Consider the following 13,082-nt stretch of genomic DNA (forward strand, 5'->3'; position numbering starts at 1 on the left):
CCTCGGGACCCTCTGCCGCAATCTGCCGGCCCTAAGCCAACTCCTCCGCCGCTGGACATCGCACCCGAGCCCCAGGCTTCTCAGCGCGGCCGCCAGCCTGCTCGTTCAGCCTCACGCTCACCAAGACGCCGAGGCCAACCCTCGCCTCCACCGGCGAGACGGCCAACTCCATCCCCGGCGTCCTCTTACAGCTCGGCCGTCCCGACGATACCAGCCATCGGGAAGTGGACGGTGGTAGGTCTGAGGCAAGCGCTGGCAAACTCCGAAGTACAGTTCTCACGGAAATTAACCAAAGCAGAACTGTACAAACTTTATGTCAGCTTGCAGCCAGACAACCGCTTTCCAAAATCCACTCCCAAAACAGCCAGCAGGCAGACTAGAGCACGCAGGGCTCAGGAGTCGCCTCGATCGACACCTTCTCCTCTCCACACAAGATCCAGCTCGATTCGAGCAACGGGCAACAACAGGCCTTCAGCAAGCCTGGGACGCGCCCCTGATTTCACCGCGCCAAGGCCCCACCTGCTTTCAACCGAGGGCCAACCTCGCACCGCGGCTTCTCCCGCCGCAGCGGCGTTTGCAGCTGGGCCTACCAACCTGCCTCCAGCCTCTCCTTCCGTTCCTCCCACAGTTACTAACCCTTTTCATTTGCAGTGGCCTCCAGCTCCCTTCGCAGAGGCTAGCGCGAGCTTGCTAGCAGCCCAAGCACAAGGTTACCATCAGTCCAAGCCACCTTTCGCTAACTTTTCTTCTTCTTTCCAGTGGCCTGCAGCTCCAGCAAACTCAATGCCGTCCCTACCGACAGCACAAGCACATATTCCTCAAATGTATCCTACTTTTCCTCATGCTCCCAACAACTTTTCCCTCCAAGCTCCAGAAGCAGCCCAGCCTCCTCTGTCTTCCAACCCCCTTCTGCAGACTAAATCTTCATTTTCTCTCCTCACAGCAACACCGATGCCTGTCCCTGCTAACGCCGTCGCCTCGGAGCCACCTCCAGTGGCTCAAAACATCCGGGCTCAGATCCTGGCAGGTGTAGATGTTGAATTGTCATCTCTCCTCTCTATGTTCCCTGTATCAGACACAAACCGTCAGTTAGACTGCGGGGATTTTTCAGTCACTCTAAAAAACCCCGACCCACATTCTTCCCGCTTACTTTCTTTTCCCGAATTTTCGATCGCTTTTTCCCGTTTCACGGACATAATTTGTTCCGTTTTCCCCCACAGGCGCCGCGAGCTGAATGATTATCTCGCTATCATAGCGGAGCTCGCGTTGTCCTTTGGAGGAAGTCATTTTTATCACAAACTCTTTTCAGCAAAGTGTGCCGTACGACTCGCCCAGTGGAATCAGTGCGCTTACTGGGGCGCTCTCGATTCGGATCTCCACAGCAGGGTGTTCCTAGGCAGCAGGAACATCTCATGTGCAGTTTGCAGGTCAGTGGCACATTCCTAGACGTCATGCCCCCAGATTAACCCCTACACCCCCGGCCCAGATACAACACAAGTTAAATCGACCAGTTATGTGCCACGACCTGCCACCACCTCAGCGACCCAAGATTTCAGACGAAATCCCCCTCGTTTTGCAGACAACCACCCGTGCAACAGTTTTAACACAGGGAAATGCTACAGACAACGTTGCAGATTCCTGCACATCTGCAATTTCTGTGGTGGAGCGCACGCTTGCTATGTATGCCCAGTGAAAAAATCTATCAATAAAAACCCAAAAAATTACTTATCGACTCCTGTGAACATTTCTCGTCTTTCCGTCGAATTAGAACACCACCCGGACGCTGATTTCACAAATTATTTGCTAACCGGGCTCGAACACGGCTTTATACCTGGCATCGAAAGCCCGCTTTCCCAGAACACGATTTGTAACAATCTCCAATCTGCTCTCGCTGAAGCCGAAGTAGTAGATAACCTGATTAAAAAAGAAGTCGAGTCAGGATTCATGATCGGCCCTATTGACGACCCTCCCTTTGAAATTTTTCGCATTAGCCCCATCGGCGTGGCCACGAGAAAATTTTCAGGTAAAAAAACGCCTCATTATTGATCTCTCAGCACCGCACAATTCCCCGTTTCCTAGCATAAACAGCTTGATCTATCTCGACGAATTTTCTCTCAAATACCATGATATAGAGCATGCAATCGAAATGATTAAAACCGCAGGACGGGGTGCTTGGCTCGCAAAAATCGACATCACTTCTGCTTTCAAAGTGATGCCAATCCATCCAGATTCATGGCACTTATTTGGGGTTCGTTGGCACGAGAAATTCTATTTTGCCGTACGCCTAACGTTCGGATGCAAAAGCAGCCCCAAGATTTTTGACATGCTATCAGAAGCGGTTTGTTGGATCCTGTCGAACAATTATGCCATCCCTCACCTCATCCACCTGCTAGACGATTTTCTCATTATCTCGCCACCTGACTCCATCCCAGACGCGCACATTCTCACCATCAAAAAAGTTTTTCCGAACTCGGAATACCCATTGCCCAGGAAAAAACTATGGGTCCTGCCACATCCATCGAGTTCCTTGGTATTAATTTGGATTCCGTAAAATTCCAAGCTTCACTACCAAAGGAAAAAATTGATAGGATAATTCTCGTCGCATCAACCTTTTTAGAAAACTCCCACCGTTCCAAACGCGAACTCCTATCACTGCTAGGTCACCTAAACTTCGCAATGCGCATCATTCCGCAAGGCCGCCCTTTCATCTCGCATCTTCTCTCACTTGCATCTTCGGTTCACGCGCTGGAGGACCTAATTCTAATAACCACGGCATGCCGCGACGAACTTAGGCTATGGATAACATTCCTAAACCAGTGGAACGGCTTGTCTTTTTTCTATAACAATCTCGTTTCTTCCCCTGTTGACATCCAACTTTTCACAGACGCAGCTCCTTCAATCGGCTTTGGGGGATTTTATCAAGGACGCTGGTTTGCGTCTCCATGGCCACTGCAGCTTCAGGACATGCTACAGTCCTCAGCGCTTTTCGAGCTTTACCCTCTCGTAGTCGCGGCTTTCCTGTGGGGGAAAGAATGGACGGCTAGTAGCATATTAGTGCATTGCGACAACGAGGCAACAGTCCAGTGCATTAATAAAGGCCGCTCTCATTCACCTACTCTAATGCCCCTTCTAAGACATCTAATCTGGATCTCAGCTTGCGATCAATTTATTATTACTGCAAAACATGTCCCAGGGTCCGAAAACCTAATTGCTGACTCTCTGTCTCGTTTTCTGTTTCAGAAATTCAGGACATTGGCTCCAGAGGCGGACCATTTCCCAACTCCAGTACCTCATTATTCAGAACTGATATTTCCATAAACCACCCGCTAAAACCACTCTTTGACGCATCGCTCAACAGTATCCTCAAAGCAGTTTCTCCCAGAACAATCCAATCCTACGTGACAGCTTGGAGATGTTTTAAATCTTTCCATTTCTTGTATAGCTTGCAGTTCCCTGATTTTTCCCTCCTCTCAATTACGTCTTTTATCTCCTATCTCAACAACATCAAGAGCTTCCAAGTTGGATCCATCAAAGGATACCTGAGCGGTATCCAATTCTTCCACAAATTAATTTATGGCACTCCGTCTCCGGAGATAAATAACTCACAAACCTCCCTCTTGATCAAAGGAATTCAGCGATCACAGCCTACCCGCCCGGACAGCAGACAACCCATAACACTAGAGCTACTCACAAAATGCATTCATACCCTTCGTACAGGCTACCAGCCCCTTCATACAGCCCGTACACTCGATACCATGTTTATCTTAGCCTTTTTTGGCTTCCTTAGATGCTCAGAAATCGCGATCACCTCCAAATTCAACCATAATGTCCACCCCACTATCTCAGACCTATCAGTACTCGATGATGAAACCATATCATACTTAATCAAACAAAGCAAGACAGACCAAGCTAAAAAAGGCCATTTGATCTACATTTTCAACATCTCCTCCCCAATCCAACCATTCCAAACTGTTCGTGCATACCTCCAAATGAGGAGATATCAGGCGAAATCTCTTTCTGAACCCCTTTTCGTAGACGCCTCTAACAAACCCATCACACGCTTCTGGTTCCAAAAACAGCTCAAATCTGTTCTCTAGCAATCAGGCACCTCAGCGCAAAACTTTTCAAGCCACTCCTTCCGCATAGGGGCAGCAACAACAGCAGCGCAAAAAGGACTCTCCCAGCAGCAGATCCAAGCTCTCGGAAGATGGTCTTCTCACGCTTTTCAAAGCTACATTAGGACCGACCGATACCACATCAGGAAAGCTCACCAAACCCTTATTAATTAATAACCCTTATTAAAAAACCCTGTCCTATTTTTTCTCTTTTTTCTATCTAGCGAGGCTCACCCATTCAATACAGCGAGTCTTGATCTCCTGTCGGATGCTTCAAGAGCTCTCCTGGACAGCGCCTATTCTTTTTCCTCTTTTTTCGTCTGGCGAGGCTCACTCATCCAACACCTTGAGCTGATTTCCCGTCGGATGCCGTGAAAGCGCTCTAGCCCAGCATCCATCTCTTTCTTCCTCTGACCAGCGAGGGTTCCCTTTCCGATGCCTTGAGAATTGTTCTCCCATTGGATGCCGCGAGGGCCCTCCAGGTTGCTATCAATCTTTTTCTTTTTCCATCCAGCGAGGCTTGCTCGTCCGATACCGCGAGTCTTGATCTCCCTTCGGACACAAAGAGTGCCCCAGGTCTATGCCTATCCCTTCTCTTTTCTCCGTCCAGTGAGGCTTACCCGATACCGCGAGTATTGATCTCCTTTCGGATGCTGCAAGAGCTCTCCTGGGCGAACATCCATGCTTTACCTTCCACCCGTCCGCCAGCGAAGCTTACCCATCTGATACAGCGAGTATTGATCTCCCATCAGATGTCGGCGAGAGCTTCCTGGCCGGGTGTTCCACTTCTCCTTCACCGTACCGTCGGCCGATAGGACCCACTCACCTGACACCAGAAACTGCTCCTGGTGGAGGCTGGGTGGGCCCCCTCGGTCAGTCATTACTTTTTAATTGCGCCGCCCTGTCTATCGGTCAGTAGGGCTCACCCGTCCGACGCCACGAGTATTGATCTCCCGTCAGATGCGGCCTGAGCCTTCCTGATCGGCCGTTCCAAACAACGCGCCCCCCGTTCACCAGCCAGTAGGGGGCCCTCTGGTTGGGCGGGTTAAATTATGTGCTCCCCTTTCTTTCGACCGGTAGGGTTTTTCCCAGTCCGATGCAGTGAGCCTTGGCCTCCCATTGGATGTCGTAAAAACCTTCCCGATCGGTTACCCCAAATTCGGACTGCTCCACACTTATCAGCCAGTAGGGCCCGTTCCGCCAGGCGCTATGAGCGCCCGTCAGAGGCAACACGGGTCCTCCCGGCCAGGTAGTTCCAAACCATGCTGCTTCTCATTTATTGGCCGGTAGGGTTTTTCCATCTGATACAGTGAGCATTGGCCTCCCATTGGATGTCGCAAGAGCCTTCCCGACCGGTTGTTCTAAACTAAGGCTGCTTCCAGCCATCAGCCAGTAGGGCTCGTCCGCCCGATGCCGTGAGCTGCTCCCATCAGAGGCAACACGGGCCTTCCTGGTCAAGTAACCAGGCTTATCAAACCGCCAGCCCACCAATTATCTGCGTATTTGGGGGGTTTTCTGGTGGCTGTCTTCTGTTCTTGCATTTTGGGGGATACTCTGGGTTCGGGCAAAAAATTCCGAGCCCGGAGCCCTCCCCCGGACAGCACGCCAAATACGCATAATCTTTACTCTATTTAATTTGATGTAAGTGTGAACTCGTGAATTGATGTTTTGTAAACAAATTTCGGGAGAAGCATGTTCAGATAATTAAACCTAACTAAACACAAGTGGAGTACCCTCAGATAATTAAACCTAATTGAACACGGGAGGAGCACATTAAAACTAATCAGTTAATCAACGATAGGAGGTGTATATAGACAGCCGATTTACCTTCCTGTCGTTGACAGTTTCTTAGCTTCCCCCCACCACCCCTTCTCCTCACTTTCTTAATTAAACTCCAATAAGACATCAGCACAATCATAAAATACATGCAATCTAGTCCTAGACTATTTCCATCACGGGGGGGGATACTCTGGGTTCGGGCAAAAAATTCAGAGCCCGGAGCCCTCCCCCGGACAGCACGCCAAATACAAATAATCTTTACTCTATTTAATTTGATGTAAGTGTGAACTCGTGAAACACGCTAAAAAGCGATTATGCGTCTTGATAGCACGCCAAAATGGCATAGCGAATTGGCGTGTCATACGCTATTTCATGAGATCAGTCTGCAATAATCAGACTTCAATGGTTTGTAATCAAATTAAGAAAATGTTTCTTTTTTTTAACTGCTTCTAACACACTTCCAGCAATCTGTGTGTAAAATAACTAAATCACTAATGATTTCATGTGTGTTGTACGTTATTGGGATCAAAGCTTTCAGAAATCATTTCTTGTTTTAACATGTGATGCTTCTTGATAAGAAGAGCAGGTTTTCATTCAGCTGCTGTGAAGAAACACAATCACAGACAATCTTATACAGATCATGAATTCTGTAGACCAAATATTTCCTAAAACAGCCACATTTTCATCAAAAGATCACCACCACAAATGCATAATTTCATTTCATTTTATTTTCTATTTATTTGATCAAAATTACAACATTAGTTACATACTAAACTGAAGAAAGCAGAAATATAAAGATTAATCTGAAACAAACATTTCTACTACTGACAGAAGGTCTATGTTAAAACTGCCTCTTTATAAAGGTTTCATGGCTGTTTCTCTGCATCAGATACTGTAGTTATGAAACAGTAAAATTGAAAGAACATGACTTTAATCAACCAAACTAGAAAATACACTTTTTTTGGTTTTACAATAATTAAACAATTTACATTTACAGTACATGTTTTATTCAGAACTATTAAATTTAAATGAATGTTTGATGTGAAAATGTAACTGTCAAATACAGTCAGGTAGTTTTTAATGTACTGTTTTCTGATAAATTATATTTTTAAACTCTGCTCTATGATCCTGACAGATGAACCTTTTCCAGCTAGAAAAGCAGGGTATAAGGGTTCGGTGAAAGTGGTCTGGACTCTGTGAAGGAGAGTCATTGTGTCAGAGACGCTGTAGAAGGACAGAGTTCCTGCTCTGTGATCCAGATACACTCCTATTCTAGAGGAGCGGACAGCAGGGATTAAGACTTGGGCTTTAGCATGTGTGAAATGGATATACTGCTGATAGCGGGACAATCTCCAGGATTTTTTGTTGTAGCCAAGTCTACAGTCATCACTCTTTCCTTTACGTCCAATTCCTTTGTAACAAACGGCTACACCCCAAATGTTCCCACTGCACTCGACCTCCCAGTAACAGCGACTGTACAAACCCTCTCGACACAAGATGTAATGAAACTCATCAAATCGCTCTGGATGATCAGGATATTGCTGATCTTTATCTGAATATGATATTTTTCTGTTCTCTTCTGACAGTTTGAGTTCTTCATGTGCAGTGTTTGGATCCAGTTGCAATTGACAGAAATCTTAGGAATGATACACACAAACACAGAATTATGAAATGTATTATTATATCCTTTATGTTTACTGGGCACTTTTAACTGATATTAACCAAATAATATGTACAGTATTTGTGTTTGTGGAAAAATAGCTCAACTTACATTGCCACAATGTATTTGGAGTCTTTGGTTCTGGAGTCTGTGCAACATGAACATTTGACACTAAAAACACGAGAAAATAAATAATTGTAAAGTCAATATTTAGGTGTAGTTATATATAGTATGAATGGCACATTTTATATTTCAAGAAAAGAAGCATTCAGACCTTCTCGAGATATTTTGACTGTTTGCTGTTGACAGACGTCCTCCAAAACCTCCTTAAACTCTGAGATTGAAATGTCTTTAAAAGACAGATGAGTGTGTTGAGTGATGGGAACGTCTTCAAATGTGGGTAAAACACACACAGACTGACAGCTCTGAAATGAGACAAATTATATTACAATATATTGAATAATATAAGGAATAACATAAGGAATTGACGCTTTTCATATATTGAAAAATATGTGACAATATATTTACTTATACATCATATAATGTATGTAATTTTTATATTCAGTAATACACATCATAACATATAGATGTACATGTGATAAGATATGGTACTGCATGTGTATAAATATATTGAATATATATTTACCAGTGCAGCACATACACATACATATATAGAAATATATAATGTAATATTTCATATAATTTATAATTAGTTACATTATATGTTTCATATTTTCATTTATATCTAGTTAAAGGTACACTATGTAAAACATTTTCAGTAAAATATCTAACAACCACCCACATGAAAATATACTATAGTATACTATAGTATATTATAGTAAAATTACTCTAGTAAATACTATAGTGTTTTTGAACCATACTATAGTAAAGATACTACAGTAAATTGTAGTATATTTTAGTATATTATTGTATTTTACAACACTTTGTTAATTAACTGAAGTATATTTACTATAGTACGGTTCAAAAACACTATAGTATTTACTAGAGTAATTTTACTATAATATACTATAGTATTTTTTTCATGTGGGCACTAGGCCAATGTTATATATATTTTGTTCAGTTGAGTACTTACAATATCCCAAATGTTTCCAACTATTTGTAAATCGTGAGAAATTGCTATTTTAACCAAGGATCCGGGACGTGTGAGGGAGTCGCCTGTCAATAACGTCATATCTGCATTACCCTCGGTTTCCGGTTTAATTTTGCAGAAACGCTTTACTCTCACTGCTGTGTTAACAAGTGTCATATCAGCCGCGGAGTAACGTCATAACATCATTTTCAACACACTCAAATGTATCTAAAATTATAAACAGAGCTGCGTTACCTCATACTCATGACCGGAAAAGCGGAAATGGCGCATGCGACTATGCCATAATAAAAGTCTGCTCGCGAGGCGTGTGTTGCGTTCGTCTTATTAACAATCGGTCCAGCAGCCTTGCTCAGCTCCACTCAGTCCTGCTCTGCTCCATACTACAGTAACGTTAATAATCACATCCATGAACATGATTTCTGCCCGAGTCCAATCCTGATTCTTTCCCACCGGCTGTGAGGTGAAGACTACATGACCCAAGATTCTGCGCTCAAACTTGGCATCATCAAACTACGCTTTTGTTTTGAATAGGGGACCTCAAGCAGACGGAAAAGTTACATAGTGTAGCCTTAACAATAGCACAAGCACACTGCGCTGAAGCGGGCACAGCCATTATTATTTAAATATAGTAATATTGTCTTAATTGTATTCAGCAATATCATCAACCTAACTACAGGCTCTACTTTTCAGCACAATGGTAGAAACCCTTTTAAATTAAAAAATAATAGAACATTAAACACTATACACCTAGTTTGTAACAGATTGGCGGACCAAAACTTTTTTTTTTTGGCGTTTTCCCCTTTTTTTGAGTTTTTCCCCGTTTCCCATGGCCCTTCCCGCTGTGAAGCTGCTATGCCTGGATCAGGGAGACCGTCTGCTGGAAACCCATTCACGGGACTTCCTGGACCTTGCCTGGCAGACACACTTCCCTGACCGCTCACTCTGTGTGTTTTTCAATGCTGGCCTGAGTGAGCGGTCAAAGGCATGCCTTCCAGCGGGCGGTCCCAAGGAGGATTTTGCCATATTCGTGGAGTGGGTACTGGTATCCAACAACTCGCCCGTTACCATCGGCCCCACTGAGGAGGACAGCTTTACCAGTCCAACTCCACCACCGCCAGAGACCAGCCATCCATCACCGATCACGACCGGCATGAGGGAGTTGCCTATGCCCGCTGCAGACCGTTGAGACCGGCCTGCAGCGATCGATGAGCCCGAACCCAGGCAGAGTTTGAGAGGAGTCATCGCCCCCGGAGCCCGGAGCACAGTGAGGGTCTGACCAGGTGCGTGAGCCGGCAACATCATGCGTCATGGAGGGAGTACTGGTGGAGCTTGAGGGCTGGGAAAGGAGTCCCACCCACCACCCAGCCGAGGTGGATGAAAGGAGGTCCTCTGGTAGACATCTTGTGGAACTGAAGGACATTTTTTTTAGGTTAATTTAATGGACATTTTCAGAGAGGTTATACCCAGTCCCCCTGTATCTCCAGCGCCCCCTGTCTCTCCAGGGTCCCAAACTTCTCCAGAGTCTCCGTCTTGTCAAGAATTCCCGCCCAGCCTCCCTCACCCACCTCCTCAGTCAGCCAGTTCTTCAGCCCTGCCTCCGCTGCTGTCCTTCAGCCCCTCTGCTCTGCCCACATGCTGTGTGGACTCGCCCCGTGTCCTCAGTACATCAGCTCCAGCCAGCACAGAGGATCCCCTGTTGTCGCCGCCAGTCTCTAAACCCTGCACTCCACCACGGCCCGTCGACACTTCGGCTACGCCCTGGCTCCACCCTCCCTCAGCTCCACCGGAAACCTCCGGCCATACGGCTTCTCTGGGCTCCCTCGTCTCTCTGGTTCTGCCTTGGTCAGTTGTCGACCTGCCTGCACCTTCGGCTTCGTCTGGCTCCGCCATCCCCTTTGCTCCGGCTTCGTCCTCAGTCCCACCAGCTCAGCCTCTGTCCTGCGGTCATCCGGCTCCACCTCAGACGCTCGTCGCTGCGGCTCCTCCTCGGTCTCTGGACTTGCGCGGGCTCATTGACCCAGCAGCTCCTCCAGTGTGTCCATCAGGGGCTGCTTCGTCAACGGTCGTCCCCAGGATGGTTTCCTCCATAGCCACTCCACGGCTCCTCCCACCTCCGACTCTGCCCTGGGGCCTCGTCCTGGCTGGCCTCTGGCATATCACCTGGCTTCTCCTGCTCCAGGCCCCCCACTGGCTCCTCCCTCCTTCCACGCCCCCATGGACTGTTCTTTCCTTTGGACTTTGTGTTTTCTGTTTGTTTCCACGCCCTCCTCCAGAGCCCCCACCCTCCCTCCTCTGTTCGCTTTACGGCACGAGGACGGAGTAGATGCAGATCTATTAAAGTTCCTGTTCCAAGTTCTCATTTGCGAGTTTTATCTACACCTAGTTTGTAACACCAGTAAGTTAGATCGATTATTAATAAAAGCTGGATGACTTGTGTTGCTAAATGGCATAGTTCATTTTTAAATATATTGTATGGTGGAGAAAATGCTGCATAACTGTTGCTACAAATACAGCTCTTTCTGATTATGCCATGTTAGTCACTTGACAAAATAGTGTTGTCTCTAATGGTACAAACATGTAACTTGCGGCAAATCAAGAACACAAGATCTTCAAACAATAAGACTAACTGTGCTGAGCTATAATGCAACAATTAGTTTTCATTCAATTAAGGCATCCAAATATTTGCTCACCTGTCTCACAAAACATAATATATTAAAGTGTCTTTGGTTTTTCCATGGTTTCTACAGAAGTAAGAACGAAGGTAAGGTGGATATGACATCATTTACAGGCGGAGTAACGAAACAGGCCATTAGATGGGTTAAATTGATTTAAATAGATTTTTGTTTAAAACATTTGAGGATAATGTACACAAGTCAAAATATTTAACATTATTCTAGTGTTTTTTTTATATTTTAATCCGAAAATGTTACATACACACAACAGATCTCTCCTAAACATATAACAAAAATGCTACAATGTTTCATTTAACAGACAGTTCTAAACATTTTTGCATCATTACCTTCAGACACTGGATCTGATCTTCAGTGATCAGAAGTTTGTCAATCTCTGCTTGTCTTTTTCTGAGTTCTGTCAGCTCTTGATCCAGATGTTTGTGAAGTTCCTCTGCTCGATCTATCTCAGTCTTCTCCTGAGCTCTGATCTGCTCTTTAATCTCAGAGCGTTTCTTCTCAAGAGAGCAGATGAGCTCAGTGAAGACCTTCTCAAGGTCCTCCATGGTCTCTAGCGCTGAACTCTGCCAGAGACACAAAGATCTGATCATGAAGACAGCAACAACAGCATGTGACCATTTTCATTGTCATAGATGTTATTCAAATCCAAAGTGATTATGCTTCCAGTCTAATGAAATTGGCAAGATTAAAATGTTGCCTATTTAAAACATTAAAACATATGTCTGTTGTATTCCTGATTTGAGCAGTCATCTGGTTCGCATACTGATTCATACTGATTCTACTGTACTCATACTCACTTTAAAAGACTTTACAGCTTCACTGAGTTCCCGCTGACCTCTCTCTCGCTCCTGGATCAGCTTCTGACACACCACATTTATCTCCTTTAACTCTTCCTGAGGATGTTACCATACAAGAAGGAAGTAGGTTAGTATTTCAGTATTTTAAATTGGTCATTTAAATAACTTTGACTAATATTATTTAGCTCAAGAAATTATAAGTATTGGTTACCTTTTTACTAGTCCATTCTGAATCCACAGGCACCACGTTATGTTTTTTATGATTGTCTGTCACACACAAACAACAAATACACTGATGATCATCCTGGCAGTAAATCTCCAGAAGTTTCCCATGACTGAGGCAAAAGTTCTCCTGAAAGTGTCTGGAAGCTTCCACTAGTTTGTGCTTCATAAACGCAGGAGATTCATAGTGAAGCTGCAGGTGAGCTTGACAGAAGGAGGCCAAGCACTGCAGACAGGACTTTACAGCTCTGTTCTTCTCTGTAGTGCAAACATCACACTCCACAGCAGCCGTTTGTAGGGACGTCTTCTGCAGCGTCTCCATCATCTCAGCTATCAGAGTGTTCTTCTTCAGTAGAGGTCTCTGACTGAAGCTCTCTCTGCATTGGGGACAGCGGTACGGCGGCCCCTGCTCCTTCTGGCCCCAGCAGTCAGTAATACAGCTCATACAGTAACTGTGTCCACAGGGAATCGTCACCGGCTCCTTCAGCAGATCCAAACAGACGGGACAGCTGAACTGATCCACACACAGACTCGCTGCAGATTCAGACATTTCTTTGCAGACAGTCTATACCTTAAATAGAAACTGCTCTGCCAGAAGTAAATCATTAAAGAAGGGACATAAATACACATGTAAATCATTAACAAAAGAGCACATCTACAAATCTACAAAGTGCTTACAGTTTTGTCTATTAATATAAAAATAATGCT

At 45.2% G+C, this 13,082-nt stretch overlaps 1 protein-coding gene across 1 annotated transcript; it reads right to left on the reverse strand.

Moving 5' to 3' along the window:
- Positions 1-6,994: 6,994 nt before the first annotated feature.
- LOC307130390 (E3 ubiquitin/ISG15 ligase TRIM25-like) lies at positions 6,995-12,924 on the reverse strand (the record flags this gene model as incomplete). The annotated part of the gene is made up of 6 exons (XM_079823352.1): positions 6,995-7,530; positions 7,666-7,725; positions 7,829-7,979; positions 11,685-11,918; positions 12,153-12,248; positions 12,364-12,924. 6 exons carry the CDS (start codon positions 12,922-12,924, stop codon positions 6,995-6,997), a joined length of 1,638 nt encoding a protein of 545 aa, XP_079679478.1.
- Between the last annotated feature and the right edge of the window lie 158 nt (positions 12,925-13,082).

The sequence above is a fragment of the Gobio gobio genome (assembly GCF_949357685.1).
Source record: "Gobio gobio genome assembly, chromosome: 8".
Taxonomy (NCBI): domain Eukaryota; kingdom Metazoa; phylum Chordata; class Actinopteri; order Cypriniformes; family Gobionidae; genus Gobio; species Gobio gobio.